Source organism: Sminthopsis crassicaudata, chromosome 1, assembly GCF_048593235.1.
Source record: "Sminthopsis crassicaudata isolate SCR6 chromosome 1, ASM4859323v1, whole genome shotgun sequence".
NCBI classification, from domain to species: domain Eukaryota; kingdom Metazoa; phylum Chordata; class Mammalia; order Dasyuromorphia; family Dasyuridae; genus Sminthopsis; species Sminthopsis crassicaudata.
This window is the reverse complement of record NC_133617.1, coordinates 69,411,803-69,437,666: the sequence shown is the minus strand read 5'-3', so window position 1 is coordinate 69,437,666 and position 25,864 is coordinate 69,411,803. Positions and strand designations below refer to the sequence as shown.

Sequence of the window (25,864 nt, the reverse complement as noted above, 5' to 3'; positions counted from 1 at the left end):
TTCACATTCTGCTATTGCTTTCTTCTCTAAGGTTATATATTTTTTTAATGCAGCTAGATATTTTCATGTTGCTTCTTCCACAGAATGTGAGTTTCTTGAGGGTGATGATTGTTTTGCCTTTCTTTGTATCTGAAACAATTAGCATAATTCCTGGCATAAACTATTAACCCTAAATAATTGCTTTTTGACTGACTACAAAAGATCTATAATATCAAGTGAAACAATGAAGAAAGTAGGACTAAACTCGATCTCCAAAGTGATTAACAATCTCTTTATTGCCAAATTTTATGGTCAATCCTCATTCTCTTTGACCCTTCAGTTAACTGACTTCAATACTCTCTATTTTCCTTGATATTCTCTCTTTTCTCTAGGGTTTCCTGAGATTCTTCTTACCTGGTTCTCTGCCTACCCATCTGACTGATCCTTCTCAGCTTCCTTTGCTGGATTTTTATCCATAACATTCTCACTAATTATGGGTGTTGCACAGGATTCTGTTCTTTCTTTACTTCATTTAGTGAACTCATCATCTCCTATGGATTCATTTATCATATCTTTGTTGATTCTCAAATCTACTTATCCAGCCCTAATTTTCCTCTACTATGACCTCCAATTTTGCATCTTTAACTGTCTATTGGACATCTTAGCTGGACAGCTCAAACTCAACATCTATAAAACAGAACTCTTTATCTTTCCCTCTAAACCATTCCCATTTCCTAATTTTTCTATTATTGCTGAGGATATCATCATCCTTCCAGTCATTCAGCTCACAATGTGGGTATCAACCTCAACTCTTTACTCTCTCACCTCTCATATCAATTTAGTTAAAAGGACTGTTTGCAATATTGTGTCTTCCTAACACCTCTTGTATATATCCCTTTTGCTCTTCTGACATTGACCCTATGCCAGGATAATTTCAATTGTCTTCTGTTGGTCTTCTGCTTCAAATCTTTCTCAATCCATCCTCCTTTCTTCTGCCAAAGTTATCTTCCAAAAGTGCAAGTCTGTCCAAATAACTTCTTTAGCCATTTCTAGTGACTCCCTCTCATCTCCATGATCAAATAAATAAAAAAATTCTCTCTGGAGTTTTCAGTCCTTTATAACCTTCTCCCTTATTCCCCACTTCCATTCTTATTATACCCTATACCTCCCCCATACCCTTTGATCCTAGTATTTCCTGGGCATCATTGGGCATTTTTACTGGGTATCCTCCCATGCCTGGGATTCTCTCCCTTTTCATCTGGGCTGCTGGTTTCCTTCAAATTTCAGCTAAAATCATATCTTCTGCAATCTTTTCCAATATCTCTCACTTCTAGTACCTCCCTTTTATTGAGCTGCAATTTATTTTGTATTTAGCTTATTTGCAAATTGTTGTTTGCATGCTATATCTTCCCCATTAGTCTGTGAGCTCCTTGAAAGCAGTGGACTGTCTTTTGCCTTTTTATGTATTCCTAGTATTTAGCACAGGAGTAAGTGCTTAACAAATGTTTGCTGCCTGCCAACAGACCTTAAGTTATATAAAGCATTAACAATAAAAAACTATTTGGGTCCTGACTAAAAAAAGTAGAAAAATACATCAGGGGAAGATTAGATAAGAACACAAATGAACAAATGAACTAAAAAATCTGGTGTTTAATAAACCCAAATTACCTGGAGGATTTCTATTTAACATGAATTAATAGGAAAACTGGAAGAAACTTAAAAAAAATTGTTTTAGACTAATATATTATTTTATATTTCACAATAAATTAAAAATGGATATGAGACCTGGCTGTTAAAGACCACAGCATAAAAAGAATAGAGGACCACCATATTGGAAACTTTTCACAGTATAGATTAACGTGTGAAGTCTAATGAGGTATAAAGACAAACATAAAAGATAAAATAAATCATTTTAATTGCAGAAATTTGAAAAGAATTTCTAAACAAACACTATGAATACAACTGGAATAAAAGTGATTGATTGAGGAAAAAAGCTTTATATTAAATATCCCTGACAAAGGTCTGATATCCAAGCTGTAGACTCATTTGTAAAAGTTTTGTTGTACATCAAGATTATACAATGATCAATTCTGATAGATGTGACTCTCTTCAACAATGAGATGATTCAGACTATTTCCAATGATCTTGTGATGAAGAGAGCCATCTACACCCAGAGAGAGGACTGTGGGAACTCAGTGTAGTTCACAACATAGCATTTTCATTCTTTTTGTTGTTGTTTGCTTGCATTTGACTTTCTTTCTCATTTTTTCTTGTTTGATTTGATTTTTCTTGTGCAGCAATACAATTGTATAAATATATATTCACATGTTGGATTTAACATATTTCTAACATGTTTAACATATATTGGACTACTTGCCATCTAGGGGAGGGGGAAGAAAATTCGAACACAAGGTTTTGCGATGTTGAAGAATTATCCATGCATATTGTTGAGGGCGGTAGCCCCTTGATATTCCTTGTTTGATCTCCAACTCCATTTGGGACTTGGACCTTTGATACAAGATCTGGTCAAACTAGTTTGGTCTATCTGAGCTGGCCAGGGTTTTACAGCCCTCATTCTAATCTGCTCAGATAGACCAAATGGCATCAGAAAATTCCTTTTTGGGAAGAGACTTCTATTTGTCCCCAAAAGATAACAAGAGAATCCTTATCTTATTTATATCACTCTCAGGATGAATGATTGTGCTCTTGTATAAAAGAGAGAACTCAAAAATCTACTCTTTGCAAAATGGGCCTTGTACCTTGCAGCCATTTGCCCACCGGCTCTCCGGTGTTTCCATTCTAATCAATAAAGACTATGTTTCCATACAGCATTAAGTAGCAAATTCCTTTGCTGCCGAACTCCACCCTTGGTTACTTTGGGGAAGGAAGGAGAGAGAGAAAGGAACTGACCCATCTTTGTTTAGACCACAATTTATTCCATCATTTACTCCTCATCAATATGTTTTTGAAAAATAATCTTTTAATTAAAAAAAAAACTTAAAAATAAACAAAGTCTTGTAGCTTAGCTTAAAACTGCACTAAGATTTTTGGGATTCCCTGTATGTGCAAATAAAACATTCAAAATAAAAATATTTCCAATAGATAAACGGTCAAAAGATACTATTGATGGGAATCTGACAAGGGAAACTGAGGCTGGAGATCCTCAAAAAAATAACTTCCACTTTATTGTGACCTAAGAAGCCAGCCCAACCCCACCTCTGTTAAGTACCACTAATTTACCTTTCTATAGAGTTCAGCTGACACCAACCAAGTTTTCTATAGAGCTGAATTAAAGTTAAGTACCCCTATTTAACTTTCAATAGAACTGAATTCATGTTAAGTACCTCCACTTAAGTTCTATACAATTTGAACTATCACTAATCAAACTTTCTATAGCCTTACTGAAGCCTATTCAAACCCAATAGCTCTGTATTGTCTCAGATCATATATATGAGGGTGGGAAGAATGGTCGGGTGGGCAGAACGGACAGAACTCTAATTCCATCAAAGAGTTCTGCTCCATTTGAGATCTCTTGATGATTATAATAAACTTAAACTTCTAATTTTACTTATAATTTAGTAAATTCTTTTACTTCACCCGCGCCTTGTCTCATCAAAACCTGCACATCCCCAACACTACCAAATTGTTCTAAAAAAAATGTAAACCATTACTATCTTGTTCCAATATAAAATAATGTTCCAAGTTACTAAAAAGAGAAATGCAAACTGAAACAACTGAGATTTTATCTCACATTCAGCAAATTAGAAAAGATAGGAAAAGTCAATGTAGAAGGGGCTGTTGAAAGATGGTACACTATAATGCACTGGAGCTAAGAATAGGTTTAGCCACTTTGAAAAGCAATTTTGAATTATGCAAAGAAAGTTATAAAAATGTTATTTGATCATCTACACACACACACACACACACACACACACATACACATAAAACTTATGCACCAGGCACTGCACAAAGTGCTCTACAATTATCTCATCTGATCCTCACAATCACCAGGGGAAGTAGTTGTTATTCCTATTTTAGAGAAGAAGAAACTGAGGCGAATAGGGTTAAGTGACTTGCCAAAGGTCATATAGCTAGTAAATATCTGAGGCTGGATTTGAATTCAAGTATGGATCTCCCAGGGTCAGCACTCTATTCACTTCCTCTTTTAATCCTGCCAGCTCTGCCTCCTCCTCCAATTCCTTTACACATTGACCAGAGAGGTCAATAACAAAAGAAAGGTTCCTTCTATACCAAAATATTTGTAATATTTTTTGGAGTGGCAATAAATGAAATAGCCATCTATTGGGTAAGAGCTTAAGAAATTGTGATTTTGAAATGTAGTGGAATGTTATGAAAAATGATAAATGATCACAAAGAATCACAGAAAGACTAGTGAGTTGATACAAAGTAAGCCAAAACAGAAAAAATAATACACATAATGATTATTACAATACAAATGGAAACAAAACAACTGAAACTAAATGCTGGGAAATTATAATGGCCAAATGAAGCTCCAAGAAAGAGATATGGGAAAACACCTCAGCCTTTCTTTTCAGAGATATGGGGCTCTGGGCATGGAACACTACACATAATATTAGTCTTCTCGATATCATAGTTTTGCTGAGCTATTTTCCCCCTTATTTAATTTTTTTTTTTTGCTCTCTAAACACAGGGGGAGGGATTTGTTAAGAAATGTAGGTGAAACAAAAATGAAATATATCAATAAAATTTTTAAAAACATCAATATTAGATCGATTTCTTCAAGACACACCTGAGATGTAGATAATACATTGTTACTGCTGTTCTGTGGATAAGGAAAATGAAGCTCAGAGATAAATGCCTTGCCAAAAAAAGTTAAGAATTCAGGGATACAGTCAGGTTTTTTGACTCGAAATCCTGTGCTCTTTTCACTCTAATATAGAGTAACAATCTCTTTTTCACAGCTTCAAATTTTCACTGAAATTCTGTACCACTGCCTCATCTTAGCCTGCAGATGAGTCATGCTGGGTTCTCAGAGCCTCTGTTAAGGGAACACAAATTCTGACAGGTCCCACCAAGCTGGAAAGCTTTTCCCTCTTGGATGACTATCACATGGATGGTCTACCTAAGATCAGAGATGTGTGCATCTAGTGATTTAAAAAATTTTTTAAGACATACCAACTCATTAATCTTGATGAAAGATACAAGAGAAAACTGAGGTTTAGAAAAATCAAATCATATTGCTTCTGATCATTCTTATTTTAGTGCTTTCCACTTGACAAGGACAGGGACTGGACCTATGATTTCACCAATATAGGGAATTCTTGGATGAGAAAATTCCCTCTCTCTATGTAGGGTCAGCATCTTCTCAACTAATTGTCTTACTGCCTAGGACATTTATTTAAGTGACTTGCTCAGTGTTCCACACCCTGTATGGGTCACAGGTAGACCCTGAACTCAGTTCGTTTGGGCTCCAAGGCCAATTTTCTTCCCAAACACCACACTGCTATCACTTTCTGTCACTCTATTAGCAGCTTTATGGGACTAGGATGTGGACCCCAGAAAACTTATTGATTCTTTCCCCCTGGAAAATAAGCAAAAGAGTGAAAAATTGGTATATGTGACTTCCCAATAAAAATATACTAAAAGATAATGGAAAATCACGTTTTTCAAAAGACTAGACCAGGATGACTCACTGACCTGGAATGTGCCTCAAGCCCTCTTTCTATATGAGTCAGGGGGTTACCTTTGCTGATTTCTGTGTCTGCCCATGCCTTCAATCCAGGTCGAAGTTGGATGCAAGTTAGATTCAGCTACCAGAAGCTGAGTAGTTCAATGCTGATAAGTGGCTGGATACTGTCATTGGAGGAAAGAATAATGAAAAAGGTGAAAAAATGTGATCTTCTGAACATTCCACAGGTCTGGCCCCCCCTAATTAAACTTAGGAGGAAACATAAGCCATTCTCAGCTTTCTAAGACCCAAACCATGTTATACAGTTGTTGAATCTGAGCTAGAAGTGACTTTAGAGACCTATCCAATCCTATGCAGACATTTTGCAGGTATAGAGAAGGCTTCACTAAAGTCACATGTAATAAATAACTGAGGTGAGATTTAAACCCAAGTCTTGTGGCTACAGTTGTAGTTCTCTTTGCTCTGGATTTTGCCAGATCCCTGCCAAAAGAGGGGCTCCCTTCTCTTTAGGAGTTGGCCATTTCCTGTTGATCTCTGGGAAATGAAAGAGAACCCAGCCCACAATGAGTTCCTAGGATATCATGTTCAAAATTATGTCTGGCCTTTTGATGCCTGCACTCTGCTTTCTCCTTTTTTGGTCCAGCTGTCTTTCATGTCTTAGAACCGCTATAGGCTTGCTGAATGTTTTCCGGTTGGAGCAGATTCTTACTATTATGGACCAAGGTAGGACTGACTGCCCAGATAAGAAAGATTCTTAAGCTTCATCCAATTCCATGCAACAATCATCTCCAGTAAATTTCCTCGTCTGTAAATTTGGCCTTGTAATTTTGACAGTCCAATATATTCCTGGCTAAGCCTTAGGGGACTCCCAACTGAACACTAGTAAGCAGGAAGATGAATATATTTTAAAAATATGTAGAGATAGATAGATACACATACATGTACACCATTCCCACATATAGAGGAGTAGCTAGGTGGCTCAGAGGATAGAATACTGAGTCTGGAGTCAGGAAGAGTCATGCTCCTGAATTCAAATCCAACTTCAGACATTTACCCCGGGTATGATCCCGACCAAGTCACTTAACCCTGTTTGCCTCAGTTTCCTCATCTGTAAAATGAGCTGGAGAAGTAAAAGATAAACCATTCCAGCATCTTTGCCAAGAAAATCTCAATTTGGGTCACAAAAGGGTCATAAACCACTGAACAACATATTATAACTGTGTATATGATTACCTGCAGGAGTTGGAGGCCATGCAGTACCTCTCCCTCCCCCCTAGAGCCCGTAGAGATGGGGAGGCCTCTAGGGCCCCTTCCCCTGCGTCCCATTGGGCACTACGCTCCCCCAGGTCCTCTAGCCCGCCCGGCCAGCCCGTCCTTAGCCTCCTGGGACGGTTCTGTGAGTGAGAAAAACACCTCAGCGCCTGGGGTCCGGAGACGCCCACCTATTATTCTCGCACCTGGGTTCTCCCACCCGCCATGTTTGCTCCTCCTTCAGCTCGTCCCACCCTCCTGTCACTCAACCGCTCCTTTCCCCGCCCCCAATAACCGTCGCTTCCTTCGGTTTCCATAGGGAAGCGTGGGGGTGAGAGAAGGGTAGAGCTAATTCCCTTTTCTGATAGGCTGCCTCCCCCACCCCACCAGTCCCACTACCCCCCCAGCGGCCGCCGGTTCCACGAGCTCATTGGTCCTCGGTGTGGCGCGTGTTAGTAGCCCGCTAAGGTCCAGCCGAGCCTCTTGCCTCGGGTCTAGGTCAAAGGTGGGAGAGCTTCCCTCCTTTCCTCCCTTTCCCCCCTCCGCGCCGTCTCTTCCTACTCGGCGTTGATTGGTCGGCCGGGCGCGCGCACGAGGCGGGAGGGGGAGGGGCAGAGGTCTGGTGGGCGGGCGTCGTTGGTCGCCGAGGCTGGGGAGTGAGGCTTTCAGTAGTAGTGGTTGTCGCGAGCCGGGAAGTGGCTGTGGCCCGCGAGTAAGAGGGAGCCATGAAGCACTATGAGGTAAGGAGAAACAGACCCCTGTAGCTGCGGGGGAGGGGGGGGAGGAAAACAAGGAGACGGGGAGGGACGTCACCGACATAGGGGGAAACTCTCCTTTGCATTGAGGAAAAGATCCCTGACATTAAAAAAATTAACCACTCAGTGCAAACCTTAAATAGCCCCGTGACCCCCAACCCCAAACAGCCCCATGCTCTGTGGCTGCGAGAGACACGCAGGCGCAGTTAGCGCATGAATTGCCTCCGGCCCCTGCTAGGTCTCAGTGCGCATGTTGGGGGAGGTGGGGGCGGTATTTATGACCTGGAAATTGAGCCTGGCGACCGGAGGGAGGGGAGGGGTCCCAGCTCTGGTTGTGTGCTAGGAGCAGGTTTTAATTCGCCAAGCTGGAAGGGTCTCTCTCTGTAAAGAAAGAGAAATTGAGGCCCAGAAAAGGGAAAATGATTTGCCACAGATCTTACTGCTAATGAGGATCGGTCTAGGGTTTGGGTCGAGGTCCCCAACCCACTTTCCCCAGTACCTTTGCAGCTCTGTTTCGTCATGGCGCTGGATTGATCGATCCTATTTCTCGTTAGGAAAAGGTGCCGGTCTCCCGATCCCGGAGGAAGATGGGAGGGAGGAGAATTTGCCCCAAATTTGCTGCTCCTTTCCGAAGGGGCTTCCTTGTCACCTTTCACCTGTTTGACCTTTGTACACCTTTTCTTTATCCCGCCTTGTGAGCTGTGAGCTGTGCAACTTGCTGTGGTAGCAAGCCTTGGTAGCAGCATCTCCAGACTTGTCCCGGCAGATCAGTACAGTTGATAAGACTTCTTGGTGATCTTAAAATCTCACCATATCAGTCAGGCCAATCTGCCCATTTCACAGTTGGTAAAAGTGAGGCTCGTGGTGGGAAGTAGTTTGTAATTTAGCTTACAATTTGAGTTCCATCAGGCTACTAGAAAACTTTCCCAGTTCATAGGATCATGACGGGCTCTTAGAGATCATGTAATCTCATTCTTTTGTTTTATAGGAAACCGAGGCCCCAGTTGACACGGGTTGTAAACAGATCCCAAACCCCCAGGTTTCTTTTAACTCCATATCCTGTCTCTTGATTACTCGGTCTGGGACTTTTGTGTCATCATCATGTCAGTCTAATGGATTGTAGGATCATTGGTATCTGGAAGAGACCGTGGAGGTCATCCAATTTAACCCTTTTCATTTTACAAAAGAAGAACTGGGCTTGGGAGAGATTAAGTTAACAAAACTGAGTCTGAGTCTTTCTGAGTACAGGTCCAATACTGTATCCACTCTCTATATTATGCCTTTATTTTGGGGGAAACTGCTGTCTTTTTCCCTTTTAAAAAGGATTTTGTGAGAATTCTTCTTATAGGACCTTAACCAATTTTTTATGTTGGTAAAATTAAAGGCAGCTAAGTGGTGAAGTAGAGCTCCCAAGAGGCAGGAAGGACCTGAGTGCTAATCCAGCCCTAGATACTTATTAGGCTGTATGGCCCAGGGTAAGTGACTTATTCCCTTTCGGTAAGTTTCCTCATCTGTAAAATGAGCTGGAGAAGGAAATGGCAAACTACTCCAGCATCTCTGCCAAGTAAACCCTAAATGAGGTCACAGAGAGTTGGACACAACTGAAACAAATGAACAAGATTAAGGGTTTTGTATCAGATCTCAAAGTTCACTTTTTAACTTTATGCTTGTTGTGACTTTCTAAAATAATCTTTTCCTTTTCCTTGCCCTTGTTTGTAACATTTGTAAAAAAGTAAAGTTTGATTTGATATGTAGGATTTATATGTGCCCAAGTTAATTAGGCTGCTTTTGGGTTTTGTTGTATTTAATACCATTGAAATTAAAATAGTGTCGTTTCCCCCCCCCCCCCCCCATATATCACAAAGAAGACATTGCACTCACCTGCAAATAGCTCCAATTCTGTGTTCTAAAAATAGAAGATCTCTTAGTTCCTTTTAAGAAAGAGGTTGCTTTGTACCCATTGTTCACAGTGACTGAACCTTGAGAGGATCTGGGGGAAAACATCATTATTTGTTAGTAATTCATTAACATCTGTGAATGTGTTCTTCCCTGCAGAGAGGTGATAGCACTCTTAAAGTTCTGTAGTTTATAGAGGAGCATATGAATCACCAGCATCTCAAGTTGGCAACTACAGAACCAAAATGTTAGAGCTAGGCTTTCCCAGACAGATTTGGCTGTGGAACAATTTGGGGTCAGCTCTTGGTGGAATTTATAAATCCAAAGGATTATAGCACAGAGAACATGCACATTTAAAGCAGCTCAGAGCTGTTAAAGTTGGATAGAATCATAGAAGTCTCCTCATATCTTACAGTTGAAGACATTGTAGGCCCAGAATGTTAAGTAACTTCTAAGGTGTCACAGCTAGTAAGAAGCTGAACTGGGAAGAGCATCTGGGTCCTCTTCTAATGCTCATTTTGTCTACTATGCCTTTATTCCTGGGATAAAGCAGAGATTGAGGAAATTTTAGAGCAAGCAAGGGAAAATAAGCCTATTTTCAAACAGAAAAATTGCTTTAACATTTTTTTTTTACTCAATTTAATATTTCTAATACTTAGCAGAGCAGGAACTTAATAAATGCTTATTGAAGGAATGAGAAAGCTCATTATGGGGTAAATGTGCCATGAGGTGGCTGGAGACTGCTATGAGAGAATCTTTTGAAGGGACCAAGGGTGATTATCCTGAAGAAGGGAAGAGAAGACTTATCCAGGAGCTGCTTTCTTCAAGTTTTGAAGGGCTGTTGTATAGAAGAATGGTTAGCAGAACTAGCAGAGACTGGAAGATCTTTCTGTGAAGTAAATGTCTGATAGAGAGTTTGAACAATAATATGGATCACCTTGGCAGTAGTGGTTAATGTCTGATCACAGTTTGGAAAGTGCCAATTCAGATCAGCTTCTTCATTTCATATATAGAGAGTGACTTGTCTAAGGTCACATGATTATTAGGATTGCCATAACAATTGCTTTCCATTATATATGTTATTTATAGTGGTTCAAGTAAGAACAAATATGGATACCTATTGTATGTAATGTATTGATTGTAAGAACTAATATGGATACCTATTGTATGTAATGTATTGATTGTAATTCATCATACAGACTATTATTTGGGGCCATCGAAGAGTCATTAATTGTTCAGTGGCATAAACCAAATGTTAGAAAGCCAGCCTTGTGGGAGTGCTTTGTTTGGAGTCAGGAAATCCTGTATTCATTTTGCAGTTTTTTCAGTAGCTATATGATCCTATATCCTATTTATAAAAAAGGGGACTAATTACCTGAACTACCTAACTTATGGTTGTTTTGAGAAAAATAATTTATAAATGTTTGGTGTTTCTCCCTTCTCTTTCATCTCCTATTTTTTATTATTATTGTATGATAAATGTGTACTAGATTGGGATGTCCTTTGATCTTTGCATGTATCTTCTTGAGAGTGAACTCCTTGGAAGCTTAGAACTGGGTTTAGAGTCACCTTAGGGTAAAATATAGAGTGAAATTGTTAATTTCTCATACTGAAAGTAATTGCTTTTAAAGACTTGCTCCCCCCCTCTACAGGTAGGAAATAAAATTTAGAATTAATTGAAGAAACAACTTGCTACATTTTGTCACTGAGCCATGATCATTGACAAACAATTTTGGGAAGCTCAGTCCCTCTGTTTTCTTTAGTCCAAACTATGATTGTCATTTCTTGCTACAATTCACTTGCAGTAGGCAGCTAGGTGGTGCACTGGGCTAAGGGTCAGGCCTGGAGTCAGTTCAAATGTAGTCTCAGACACTTGTTAACTCTGTGGCTCTGGGTAAATCACTTAATTTTGTTTGCCTCAATTCTTCATCTATAAAATGAGCTGGAGAAGGAAATGGCAAACAACTATTTTTGCTAAGAAAACCCCAAAAGAGTTAACGAAAAATTGGACATGACTGAAACAACTGAACACATAGGCCCTTTTCAACTAAAGTTGAAAAGGTATCATGATGTTTTGGTTTCATATCTGTCATCTTCCAATCTTTACTAAACCATAAGCTTGTTTGTGTAATAATCTTTCCAAGTTCTTTCTGGAAGGAAGTAGAGATTCAACCAAATCTTATTCTGAGTCCCTTTTTATTTTCCTTTTTTAAAAAAAGTGACAATTTTATGGTTGTTTTTCATTTTTACATAAATTATTTGTGAGGGGAAAAGCCACTCTAGTGAAATCTCCCTGCCACATGTAAAACTATCTTATCTACTGATCTCTGACTGATTAGTGGTCTGTTTTAGGACTTGCACTTCTGCCATTAAGGGGAAGTTTTTCTTTCTGTTTTCAGGATTATTAGTGTTAAAACTAGAGATTCAGCCCCTCATCTTCTTTGTTGTCAGCATTTGGAAGGAGGTAATTTAACCCAGGAGGAAATTGAGCCCCAAGTGACCAGCCCAACTCATATGGAGCTAGCCTTTTTAGGGCTTTTTGGCAGATAGTAGATGTTAGAGAATGATATTGTTATATCAGGAAGAAGCGGTGAGGGTTGGCTGCTTTGTGAAGGGGTTATGGAAACAAGTCTCTTCACCTCTCTAGGCCGCAGGGTCCTCTCAAGGAAGAAGTTGATGTCCACAAACTCTTAAAACCCTTCCATTTCTAAAAATTTCCCTCTTCTATGAACAATATGTGTGGTGTCAGAGGCTCCCTTGGGGTTGGGAAGGTAGTATGTTCTGGTCTAAGGACAGCCCTAGGTTGAGAAGGCTGTGTCCTGCTGCTTGCAAGTAGCTTAGGGGAGCCAGTGCAAGTGAAGGTACTGTTCAGAGTAGACATTGCAGGACATTTGCACCTGTCACTGACTCTGTAAGGAGATATATACTGGGATATTAATATTGCAATCTCCATACTTGCTGCACCAGCAAGCTCAGTAGCCCTTCTTAGTAAATAACATTTTCAACTATCAAAACATCAGGTAGAAGAAGGTATTTGATACATTTGATACATAGTTTGTTTTTAGGGATGGGGTTTTCAACTCTATCAGGTTGTTACAGCTTAAAGAATCCCAATACTTTTAGCACAGAAATTGATTACTTCAGGAAGGCCTTTGTCAGATCATTGTCATAGAATGCTAAAACTGGAAAGGACTTTAGAGGTTATATAGTGCAGCCAGCCCTCCTTAGGAAACTCAGATGTGGACTTAACACTTTCTTGTTAGTACTGACACAGGTAGCTGAAAAATTCCTACTCAGACTTTTTGTAGTAGGGAAATAGGTTGCCATGTGTATATAGGGTGCCATTTGGAATACAGTAGCAGGAATAGTAGAAGATTCTGTGTTAAAAGTCTTTAGCCAGTAAGTGACTCTTCAGGCAGTTTGCTTAGGAATACCTTAAAAGTATTGGATAAATTGGACAATTAAGAGCATGTCTTTTAATTGTAGTCAAAAGGGCCACTGGATTTGATGATATTTAAGATTGCTTCCAACTCTATGATCCTTTGACTTTGTCTCAGAGGATCTTGATTCAATGTCACAACTTTTTCACTTACTAGTTTTATGACCATTGGAAAGTCAGGAAAATATACTTTCCTAGAATGTTTAGACTATGGTGGCCACTTCTTGGTGCCACATTTTAGAGATGACATTGGTAAACTGAAGTTTGTACAGAGGAGGGTGACTGGGATGGTGAGAGAATTGGAATTATGCCTTGTAGTGTGGATTGAAGGAACTAGATGCTGTTTGGTCTGGAAAGGAGAAGACTTACAGAAGACATGATTGCTATCCTTTAAGTATTTAATAAGATTGTCCTGTGGACTTGTTCTCTGCTTAGCCTCAGAAAGGAGCTCTGAAATTCAACTTCTTACTTGCTGAAATGTATATTTCTCCTCAAAATTTGTTGGTGATTTTGTAGAGGGCATTTTCTACCTAAGTGTAGGTTGGATATTTTTTCAACTTTGTAATTATGTAAATTTCTGTATATTATAGTAATCTCATCTGTATAATGGGGGTAATACTACCTTAGATTGTTATGAGAATGAAGTGAGGTAATATATGTGAAAGTACTTTTCAAAGAACTTATTGAGATGCCTGGGTGGTTTCTGTCATCATTAATTGGAATTTTACATTTAATTTTACTTGATTAAGCTTAATTTTGAATAGTCCAGTTTTTCCTTGGCTTTATTACTTTAAAAAGTAATTTTTTGGGGGAACAAAGTATTTTTAATTTCTGAAATTTTTTTCCTTCACAGCAAAATATTTCCATGACTTCAGATACTATGAGAAAGTTATACACACACACACACACACACACACACACACACACACACACACACACTCACACACTCCGATTATGAACAAACAGCACAATCATTTTAAATTATAAATCAATACACCTTTCTGTATATCTCATGCTACTGGCAGTGAGGTTGCACAAGCATCAAGGTTGCATCAAGAACAGGACGTAGATTTATATCAAAACTATCCCCTGAACCTTGGTTTCCCTTACCTCTTTATAGTGCCATGAAGTACCTGGCTACAGGCTGTGAAAGTTTATTCAGGTCTTCATAACCAGCTTGGCTAGAGTGTTTCAAGAACAAAAGCTTGTCCGTGGAAGCAACCTGGAAGCACCTGTTCTGTGAAGTTCTCTTCTGATGAAGTTGAGGAAAGTAGATTCTGAACTGACTTTGTCAGCCTAGAGTCCTGAAAAACTGAGGGAGTGGAATAGCTCACCAGGACAGAAAACTGCACATGGAGGCTTTTCAACACTTCATTAAGTATGAGGGAAGAGCACAGCATTCAGTTGAGGCCAGGTCACTTGAAGGCAGAGCATAGTTTAGTGAACCATGCATTTAATGCACCCAGCATGGGAGGAGACCCTTTGAAATCCAGCTCCTAAGGAAACTATAATCAGAGGGTAGAAACAAAAAATGAATTATTTTAAAAAGGGGGGGGGGGCAAAAAATTATTAAAAGTATCATACATTTCAAGGAAGAAAAAACCAAAGAATTTGAACAAAAACATAAATCAAAAGAAAAAACAGAATGAAATATAGCCTCCAGATCTATTAAGTTCACTTGCTTTTATTACTTTAAGGCAACGGAAATTTGGTACATGTATAATTTGAGTATGAATCTTCTACTTTTCCCTCAGTTATTTCAGTAGTATAATTAAGTCTATCTTGGAAGTTTCTCAGATTTAAAACTTGGTTTGTGTACTGGTTATTGATGGGGTTCAGTCCCCTCAGTTTTGCCAACTACTTCATGATTTGAAAGGACTTTTAGATCTAAATCTATCTAAAAACATATAGATAATTTTATGTGGTCTTTGTATTGCAAACTTTGACTGATGCAACTTCCTGTAAGGGGTAAGAGGCATTGGGTCAATTGGGTTGTCAGTTCTTGGAAAGCCACCTTAGCTAGTGTCTCCCAGGCATCCTTTTCTCCTCTCCTCCTTTTAGGCATTTGTGGATTTCAAGTAATTTATCTTGTTGCTGAGCATGTTTTTTTTGTGTGTGTGTTTACAGCTCTTTGGAAAGTTTATTTTTGCTAAAGAGAAAAGAAAGATGGCATGGTGAGGGAGTAGACACTGAAATTGGAATTAAGAGTACCTGGGTACAAATCTTGACTCTGACATTTCATTTACCATGCACTTATTAAATGCCTTACCATTATGTCAGTTACTATATTAGGCATTGGTAATGCACAGACACCAATGTCCCTATCCTTCCCTCTTTTGGAGGAAGACAACATGCTCCAGAACATTGTTAACAGAACATTAAGTACAAAATATATACAGAATGAGGAGGGCATACCCTTCAGGCATGAAGTATGGGGATAGGAGATGAAATGATAGGGATGATGAAGAGCAAGCAGGCCAGTTTGGCTGGGCTGCATTGTAGGTGAAGGAAGAAAGTAATGTACATTAAGTCCAGAAAAGTATGCCAAAGGCAGTTAGTGAAATTTTAAAAAGTCAAACAAAAGAGTTTAAAAGGAGCTGTAGAATTTGGTACTATGTTCAAAGAATTATCAAATTGTGCATACCCTTTGATCCAGCAGCGTTACTACCGGGCTTATATCCCAAAAAGATTTTAAAGAAGGGAAAGAATGCAAGAATGTTTGTGGCAACCCTCTTTGTAGTGGCCAGAAACTGGAAACTGAGTGGATGCCCATTAATTGGAGAATGGCTAAATAAATTGTGGTATATAAATATTATGGAATATTATTGTTCTGTAAGAAATGACTAGCAAGATGATTTCACAAAGAACTCTGGGAGTTGACTATGAACCACTCACTACATAGAATTCCCAATCCCTATATTTTTGTCTGCCTGCATTTTGGATTTCCTTCACAGGTTAATTGTACAATGTTTCAAAGTCCAATTCTTTTTGTACAGCAAAATAACTTTTTGGACATGTATACATATATTGTATTTAACTTATATCTAACATGTCTTGGTCAACCTGCCATCAGGGGGAAGGAGTGGGGGCAAGGAGGGGAAAAGTTGAAACAACAGATTTTGGCAATTGTCAATGCTAGAAAATTACTTATGCATAAATTTTTGTAAAAATTAAAAAAAAATAAAAGCTGAAGGAGCTTCTTGAGTAGGATAGTGATATGGTCAGGCAGCTATATGTGAATGGTTTAAAGGGTATTGCAATAGTCTGGGTTTGAGCTGATGAGGCTTTGAGTAGAGAGAAAGGGGATGGGAGGAGAGCAAAGAATAGAGGATCTTGCCAAGATTGTGAATCTAGGTGACTAGAAAGATGGGGGTGCTCTCAACAGACATAGGAAAATTAGGAAGAAGAAGAGAATGCTTTGTTGGGGGAAAACTAATGAGTTGCTTTGGTATGTTAAGATGGCTTAACCATCTTGAGATACCAAGCCACCCTTACTACCACCCTCACCAGTACACTACTCATTTTTAAACTTCTGGAGAAAGGCCAGGATTTAGAGTTCAAGAACCACAGAAATTGTAGTGCCTCCCACAGCAGGGAGCAGGGACTTGCCATCTGTGCATCCACAGATTATATCCACTAAGCAGCTATCATCAATGGACATGTAAACTCAAGAACCTTCCTTGGGAACAACAGCAGTCTTCAGACCACTAATCATATTACCAGCTCAGCCCCCACAACCATCATCTGTGGAGTTGAATTCTTTCAACTGCCATAGCTACTAAACAAAAGAAAATTCTAACCACAAAAGTCCTTGACACTTTGAAATGGATCTGTAACATCAATGAAAATGATTTTAAAATGATGCCTTACCAGCTGCTTTGTTACTTCAAATTGTAGACTACAGGATTTTTCCATTTAATTTTCAGCTAAAATCTGAATATATTGTCTCTCTCCATTATAATGTGAACCTAGAACAGGAACTGCTTTGTCTTTCTATTTGGGTAGCACGTTGTAAGTGTTCAGTAAATATTTTTTCATTCATGCATTCATTTGAGAAGCCAGTAGAATATCCTTTTGGAGATATCCAATAGATGTGGATGTGGAAGTTGAGCTCAGGAAAAATAGTAGGATTGTGAATGAAGATATGGGAATTACCTACATGAGGTGATGGTTGAATCCGGTGAAACTAATGAGAGGAGAAAGCAAGTGGGTACAAGTTTCTCAGGGTATGCCTAGACATGAGGGGGTGGGACAAAGATAATAATCTAGTAGAGGAGATTAAGGAGTGGCCTGACTTAGAGATGAAAAACCAGCAGAGGAGGAGGAGGTAGCCTGCACTAGCAAATGGAGCAGACAGGACAAGAAGGATAAGGACTGAAAAATCATTGAATTTGGCAATTAATAGAAGATTGATGACTCAGAAAGTGACATTTCAGTTGAGTAATGATGTCAGAAGCCAAACTGCTAAAAATTGGGAAGTGGATTTGAGGTGAGGAGGTAGAGTAACAGTTATAGACACTTTGTGAGTGGTTGGCTATGAAAGGGATAGGATGATTCTGTTCCTTAGTGGTGATGTGACCTCAGGCAATTCATTTCACCTTCCACATTTAGTTTCTTTTGCAAAATGAAGATAATCTCCTAGTGTTATGAGAAAAGTTCTTTGTGAGCTTGAAAGTTCTACCATTATATTACTACATTAATAATAGTGCTGCTAGTGGATGTCCTACTGTATATTTTCTGATGGACAGTTTCTAGCTCTTTTGATCTTGGGTCATTTGAACAGTTATCACTATAATATTAAACTTGTGCCAAGTATTGACTTTTTAAAACAGTTTTAACTTGGCACCAAGTGGAAGATGAGAGGGGGAAGATAAAGCCAACTTCAGTTATATATTTTGATAAAATAGGACTGTGAAAATCTCCATTGTGATGTAGTAATGTGAACACTGAATTTGGAGTTGGAAGACTTGGATTTTACTTATTGCTATTTTATTATCTGTGTGACCTTGGTAAAGTAACTATTCCACTTTGAAATTAATTTGTTCATTGGGGAATTGGATGGGAATTGGACTAGATTAGAAGTTCTTAACTTTTTTTTTGTTATGGACCCCTTTTGCAGTCTGTAATCTGTAGATTCCTTTTCAGCACGATGTTTTTGATAGGATTATGAAGGAAACCAATTATGTTGAAATAAATATATTTATCAAAACATTTAAAAAAATAAGATCATGGATCCCAAATTAAGATCCTTTGTAATGGATGATCTATCAGTTCCTTGTACCTTTGGGGAAACATGGATATATGATTTGTTGAAGGAACTTGCAGCAACTATTTTTTCTCATTTATTTTACTTTTAGCTACCTTGTTTTTTTTTTTTTTTTTGGTGCAAAACCTTTTTAATCTTATGTAATCAAAACTGTCCTTATCTTCTGTGATTGTCTTGGTCCCTTACTTGGTTATGAAGTTTTCACCTATCCATAATTATAAAACACATTTTCTTCTTTTATATCTAAAAGATGTACCTATTAGTTATTAGTTGTGGCATGTGGTATCAATTATTGATGAAAACCTAATTTCTACCAGACTTTATTATGTAGTTTTCTTGAATGCCTTGTTTTTTCCCCCCACAGATACTGACTTTGTCTTAGTGATGCAGGTGTAGCCCCTTTTAGGATTCCTTTTCTGATCTGGTCAAAACCACCCTTTTGCATTCCAAGGGGAGAGATCCGGATCTGAGCCAGTTTGGGCTGTACCAAGCCCCCATTCTAATGATCTCCTTAGGTAGCCCAACCCCCACCTGGTGGGTTCTGGACCTTGAGGAATCAATCTTTGACTCCATCCATATGCCCCTTCAAGCAGATAAAAGAGCCAAGCTGGAATCATCTCTTGGCAGAGAGTTGAAACATGCAAGCAACATGCTTTGCATCACAGACTCTCCTGCCGCTTTTGGTGTATTTCTTCCTCTATCTAATACCTTTTACTAATCAGACTTTAACTTTCCAAACCCTCCAATAAACGTCTTTTTGTCAATTTAGGGTTTCGGGCCTGTAAATTCACAGGAGACTCTCACTACCACTAGAACTCATTTAACTTTGTATCCTTGAACCAAATCCAAAGGGGTTGCAGGGGAGCTCCATTTTACTCCCTATACCCCAAACCTGCCACTAGACTTCAATTAGTCCTAATTTTATTTAGTTATCCCTTAGCTAGACTTCCACATTTGGTTATACCTCATCATTAGGAATTTAAGTCTATGGATTTGTTAAACACCATCAATCATAGATTTAGAGATCATTGACTCATAGGAAGAATTGCAGTCTCCTAGTGGATCCTAGTGGATTACTCTAACTGGTATCTGCAAAAGAATCTCTACTATAATACACCTGATAACTCTTTATTCAGATTCTAATCCTTCAATGAGGGGGAATCCATTACATTATTGAAATATTTCTTCCTACTTATAGATAGCTCTAATTACTAAGAAGTTTTTCCTGAGGTCAAAACTGTATCTATTTTTTGTACTTTCTATCCATTGCTCCAAGATCTTGCTCTCTCAGGCCAAATAGAGTAAATTTAATCTCTGCTTTATATGAAAGCCTTACAGCTACTTAAAAACAGGTAAAGACCTTTCTGAGCCTTTTTTCTCCAGGCCAGCTATCCCCAAATCCTTTAACCAGTCTTTGTACAACATGACCATAGAGCCTTTGACCATGCTGGATGAGTTCCTCCTAGATCCTCTCCAGTTTGTCAATCTTTTGGAAACTATGGCACCCAGAATTAAATGCGGTACTCCTGATGAGGGCTGATCAGCTATTCCTGTATCTGTTCTTTCTTAGCCTCCTTTGCTCATATCACATCTAACGAATGTGTGTTTCCCTTAAGAGTCCTAGGCTTCCATCAATTCAATTATCTCTTTGTGGATGATTCCAGTATCTCTGCATTCTATCCTGAGCTCCAGCTCTGCCTCACCCCCCTCTGTTGGACATTTGTAGACTTTCAAACTCAACATGTCCAGAACAAGATCATTAACTTCTGTTCCCTTTTTCACCTTTACTTTTTCTGAATGTCCCTATTACTGTTGAGTTCTTTGATGTCATTCTCAATTTCTCTCATGTCACATAGCCAATCCCTTGCTAAATCTTGACATTTATGTCTTTTCATCTCTTTGTAGGGGTCTCCTTCATTATAATCATACATTTATCATCTTAGTTCTAGTCCTTATCACCTCTGGGCTATTGTCTTTGAATAAGTGCCTTCTAATTGCATTCTTTGCCTCAGTCTCCTTTCTTTTCTTTCTTTCTTTCTTTCTTTTTTTTTTTTTTTTTGATTGGCTAGGAAGGTTTTATCAAAGTCTTTAAAATGTTTACATTGGAAGTATTTATACATATACAAATTGCAATGGGGCTGGGGGGGAAGGGAAGACAAACATGGGGCTGCAAATGAGGCAAGACACACAGCTGAGGACTACCCTAGAAAACTGGGTGCCTTTGTCCAGGCTGGGGGGGAGGGGGGAAGGGAGGAGGGCAGTGATGCCACTGAGGGCAAGGATAAAATGGCACTCTGCTTCTGTGGACAACCGAGGTCTGTCAGTCTCCTTTCTAATCCGTCCTAATCTCATTTTTACCAGAATGATTTTTCTAAAGCATAGGTTTGACCATGTTTATCACCCTGCTCAATATACTTCAATTGCTTTGTATTATCTCTATGGTGAAATATCATGCCTTCTATTTGCCATTTAAAAAAAATTTCTCAGCTTGTCCTCTCCCTAGGTTTCTAGTTTTTTTTTTTTTTTTTTTAAACACATTCCTTTCTTCTGTGAATTGTTGATTCGGTTTACTGTCTTATTTTGATATTCCTGGCCCATGACAATCCATTTTCTATCTCTGTGCCTTTGTAGTTGCTGTCTTTCATGTCTGGCATACTCTCCTCTCTTCTCAGTATAGTAAAGTACCTGAATTCCTTGGACACTTTGCTTCAATTTTACCTCTTACAAGAGTTTTTTCCTGTTTCTCTCTCCATTCTCCATCCCACTAAGGGATCTTCCTCAAAAGCTACCTTCTTGTCTGTATTTGTTTTAAATTTACTGAAATATAGGCACATGCATGTGTAAATTGTATTAATGTATACTGTGCTTATATCTCTATATTGTATGTATATGTGTGTATATGTATGTATGTATATAGATTGTCTCTGCTAGATGTTAATTCCTTGAAGGTAGAACTGTTCTCAAATTTCTCTGAATCCCTAGAGCTTAATGTAGTGTATAGCATTTATTAAATTGTTAATAAATGCTTATTAGTTGCTAGGTGATTAACAATCTATACCTTTTTCTGCCAAAGATCTATGATTTCTTGTGTGTGGCTTATTGGAGAGGCAATATGGTGTAATAAAGAGTGGCCTTAGGAATTGGTTGCCAAACTGAATTGCTGTAGCCAAAAATACTCATTTCCTAGTGGCCAGCTGTCTGAAAATATCTGCAGATGTTGGATGATAAGGATATGGTTTCTTTCTGGGTCCATATTCGGTCTTTAATCTGGTAGGATCTGCCAGAGCATGTGCTTTACTACAATGAGGGATCTCAGAAGGGGACTTAAGTGGAAGAAGTGGCTAAAAATTGTACTTAATTGACAAATCTTAGCTGGAAAAGAACCTTCCTAAAAACCAGGGATCTCTGCAGAAAAAAAATGGTTGGGTCTTTTTGCTCTAGACTAATTGAAATTTTGCTAGAATTGGCATGGATCAGTGATCCAGACTGGAGTTGTTCTTCATTATTAAGTAATATGAGTTTGTGTTTGAATTCATTAACCTAAATTTTGTGATTTGAGGTCAAATACAAGAATAGACCTGTCCAGGGCCTGGGAATTGAGAGTGTTTGATGTAAGTGGCTAGAGATTTTCCAAATCCTTACCTCTAGCCATAGTAACACTCTGTTCCTAGTATAGCACCCTTATAAATCTGTTGCAACTGCACTTCAGGGGATGATAGAGAAGAAATCAAGTCTTTCAGGAAAAGCCATTGAAGGAACAGTGTTTGTAACTAGGCAAGTGTTCTCATTTCTTTGGTGTCCCTGGCAGGTTCCAGAGCAGAGAGAAAATATTAGTGACAAGTGCAGAGGGGAACAACTTGAGGGCTAACCTCTATTCTAACTCCTTTAGCAAATTTGAGCCTTCCCAAAGCTGTTAACACAAAGGAAACTTCATCTATAATTGGATAGTTCTAAGGCTGAAAGGTGCTTGTTTTTAATAAGGGGCTGGTTTTTGTTTGAATTGGAGAGCCCTTTGCTATTCCTCTTGACCAACCGCCAAACTCTGGCAGAGATACTTAAAAGAATCATAGAGTGGATCATAAGATTAGCTGGGAGGGACTTTAGAGGTTACCTGATCCAGAAAACAAGCCTAGGGAGGGGCCCAGCTGCCCATTGCCACACAGAGGAAGGAGGTGTAGCAGACCACTACATAGCCATCCTCTTCTGTTGTACAGGGCTGCACTCACTTGATGGGATTGAGTACGGAGCGACCCCTAGGTTTTAAAACTAAAGCCTAATGACCCGTTGAAAGAAACAGAGAAGAGGTGGGGTAGGTTTGTGGGAAAAGATAATGAATTCTGGGGGCATCTAGGTGGTGAAGTGGAGTGGATAGAGTACCAGCCTTGAAGTCAAGCAGACCTGAGGTCAAATCTGGTCTCAGACACTTAGTACTGTCTAGCTGTGTGACCCTGGGCAAGTCACTTAACCCCAATTGCCTCAGCAAAAAAAAGATCATGAATTCTGTTTTGAATATGTTGGGTTTGAAATGACTATTTAATATCCAGTTGTAACATCCAGTAGATAGATGGAACTAGATGAACTTGAAAAAGGGAGAGAGGGAAAGAAGAAAAAAGGTAAAAAGGGAGACAGAGATACAGGTTTATGTGGATTTTCAGCTTAGAGGTGATGGATTAGCAAAGTTGCAAATTTAGAGCAGCAGAAAAAGCTCAGGGATGGAACCCTGATTTACACTCATCATAGAGGGGGAGACTTGAATAATGATCTTCCAAAGGAAGATTAATTTGTTAGGAAGAGAATGAGCAAAAAGTAACATTACTGAGAATGTGATGTACAGTGTGACATTTAAATTAAACAGTACTCTAGCAGAGATTTGACCAGGGCAGGAATTGTAGCCTCTTTTGTATATCATAGAAATAGATTGTTTTAGAGATCATTGCTTCAACCTCTTCACTTTGATGAAGCTTAACAAGAAAGTGCATCACCTCAGCTCAGAGAGAGGTAGGAAGCCAGCAAGGAGCAGAAGGGGAATTCAGATGGAGGATTCTTTAAAAAGAGGCAGTTTGGTGCTATGAAATTAAAACTTTGTGAAAGACTAGTTTCTGGGTAAATTAAAATCAGTTTTATTGACCACATCTAGAAAGCAATCAACAAAACAATAACCTAAGAGCCTCTGGAACCTTTAGGTATTTATGGTTTTTTGATAATACACCTGAGAGTGAAAATCAACTTTGGTTAACAGGTAATTAGTAGAGAATGAATATCGTAATGAAAGATGGGCCATTTTATAAAGGTGGGAATACTGTCACTTGGATCACAACTTATCAGTTTCCATATCACCTGGCAGAAAAGAGAATTTACATTTTCCCAGACTTTATCAGAAGAAATAAAGTGAGTAGGAATTTACCCATTCACCTAAACTGAGAATTTCTTTTACTGCCTTTTACTATCTTAGATTTTAGCCATCTTTCCTGGGTCTTTCAGAATTGGCTGCTTGATATATGGACAGAGAAGTAGAAAATGGCAAAAAATTATTTTTCAATAATTAGTTATTAATCCAAGAGAGAAACTATCTTTTCCCAGTGTAATGGAACATGTGTTGTATTGGAGTCAATAAATCTGGTTTTGTCCTGACTCTGATGTATCGAATACATGTATGACCTTGGGTTAGTCACTCTAGTCTAGTTTGTTGTTTGGTTGTTTTGATTATGTCCTACTCTTTGTGACCTTATTTGGGGTTTTCTTGGCAAAGATATTGGAGTGGTTTGCCATTTCCTTCTCCAGCTTACTTGACAGATGAAGAAACTGAGGCAGGAACTTGCCCAGGATCACCCAGCTAGTAAGTGTCTGAGGCCAGATTTGAATTTGGGAAAAGGAGACTTCCTGACTTTGGGCTTAGCACTTTATCCATTGTACTTCCTAGTCACCCTGTCTTCAAATACTATGAATTCATATTTTTTATAGCACTTGAAGGTTTACAAAGTTCTTTTTACATTAAAGTTTGTGAGTTAGATGATGTCAATATTATTGCCCCCGTTTTAGTGATGAGAAAAGTGGAACTCAGAGTTAAATTGACTTATTCTTGCCTATACTTAGTTAATATTTTGATTGGGAGCATCTTGACTTTCTAAAAGCTGTTTTTAATTCAGTATATACACCTAAGCAGGAATCCTTTCTATGACTTAACTAATGTCTCTTCCTTGATGGGGCACCTACTCCTTCAAGTTTTATTTAGGGCCAGCTGTTGGATTCTTTATTTTTTAATATTTGTCCCCTGAAAGTCATTTCTTGTAACAGAGATTAAAAATGAAAGGGAAAAAGCAAACAATTTGTTGGCAATGTCTGATTGTATACATACATTAGGCAGTGCTTCATATCTATACCCTCTAGTGAAGGGTGGGAGATACAGTTTTTGGACTTTGGGTGCTAAATTTGGTTATTATAATGAACACATCAGTTGTTGGCTTTGACGTTCCTAATCCTAGCTAATTAAGATGCTCTCCTTTTAGGAAGGGCCTGAATTTTAGCTTTGCTCTTTCTTGCAATCTAAATGCTTCACCTTCACTGGAATAGTTTTCCTGTAGCTGGAAAGATAATGGTGTGGCCATCCCCTGGCAGACAGCTGGGCCCTCTGTTGGTCTCATTGGGTTAATTACAGTTTCTTTTGTTTTGTGAAGTTTTCCTCTGCCCATAGGTGAAATTTCACCTTGTCTTTTGTGAATCAGAACCTCCATTTTGGGGGGAATTCCTGAAGTAAAAGTATATTATAGAGTATAATAGTGAACTAAACAGCAAAATTTTCCTAAGTTCGTGAATTGAAGCAGTCTGATTTCCTTTATTTCCTTTGTTTAGAGTTTGACCAGGAAAAACCATGTAATTGTTGAGATCTTCTTAAAAAAAAAAGTTTCAGCTCGCTATTTGCAATATAGCTTATTTGCAAAGAATTTTGTTTAAGGTGCTCAGCTGCCAGCTGAGTATTAAACGTGTAATGTAAACTCAGAAGCTAGAATTCTATTTGTTTGAGCAGGGGTGACTATCTAGTGATAGTTGGGGATGTGGAGGTTATGTCAGTGTAGGATTATAGAAAGAATATTGGCTTTAAAGTCAGGATACCTGGCTTCTGATCTTGCCAGATCCTTGGCAAATAAGCCTCTTTGTAAAAATATACTACCTATTATTTAAATGTATGAGAATAACAACTTATAAATTTAAAGAGTTATATTAGAAACAATTGTATTTATTTTTTTAAACAGTAAATATTCTTTTAAGCAGCATAATATAGGATAAAAGACTGACTTTGGAGTCAGTGTTTTCAAGATTTGCTTCTTACACTAGTGTATACAGATCATAGACATGTCACTTGACTTCTCAACTCTAAATTATATGTTACTGATCTGCATTGATGGAGGAAATTTTCATGATAGAGTTAATCGATAATGATGAAATCACAGTAAGGCTAAAAATCCCCCAAAGGGTTATATATCAATATGACTTTCTCCCCCTCCCCTAATAAATACATAAATAATGTCAGCATATGTAGAAGGCAGTATTCCACATAGAAAGAATTCTCTATTTCTGTTGTGCATTTACTACTACTTTCTTAGTCTTAC

General features: G+C 38.5%; 2 protein-coding genes across 9 annotated transcripts in view; one reads left to right on the top strand and one right to left on the bottom strand.

Moving 5' to 3' along the window:
* Nucleotides 1-7,459, bottom strand: part of DNAJB1 (DnaJ heat shock protein family (Hsp40) member B1) — a 41,456-nt gene extending 33,997 nt beyond the window's left edge. The window contains exons 1-2 of one of the 6 annotated variants that reach the window (XM_074310304.1): nt 7,389-7,459; nt 5,705-5,814 (exon numbers count right to left, since the gene is read on the bottom strand). The gene's annotated coding sequence lies outside the window, so the exon portion shown is untranslated. Of the gene's footprint in view, nt 1-5,704; nt 5,815-7,063; nt 7,173-7,388 lie in introns of those variants that run through there. The other 5 variants (XM_074310288.1, XM_074310270.1, XM_074310279.1 and 2 more) reach the window with 5 other exon arrangements.
* A 35-nt stretch (nt 7,460-7,494) lies between these two features.
* TECR (trans-2,3-enoyl-CoA reductase) overlaps nt 7,495-25,864 on the top strand; it is a 39,303-nt gene continuing 20,933 nt past the window's right edge. Inside the window, exon 1 of one of the 3 annotated variants that reach the window (XM_074310343.1) lies at nt 7,495-7,641. In XM_074310343.1, coding sequence (XP_074166444.1) covers nt 7,627-7,641 — 15 coding nt within the window. In that variant the 5' untranslated portion in view covers nt 7,495-7,626. Of the gene's footprint in view, nt 7,642-7,907; nt 8,217-25,864 lie in introns of those variants that run through there. The other 2 variants (XM_074310326.1, XM_074310335.1) reach the window with 2 other exon arrangements.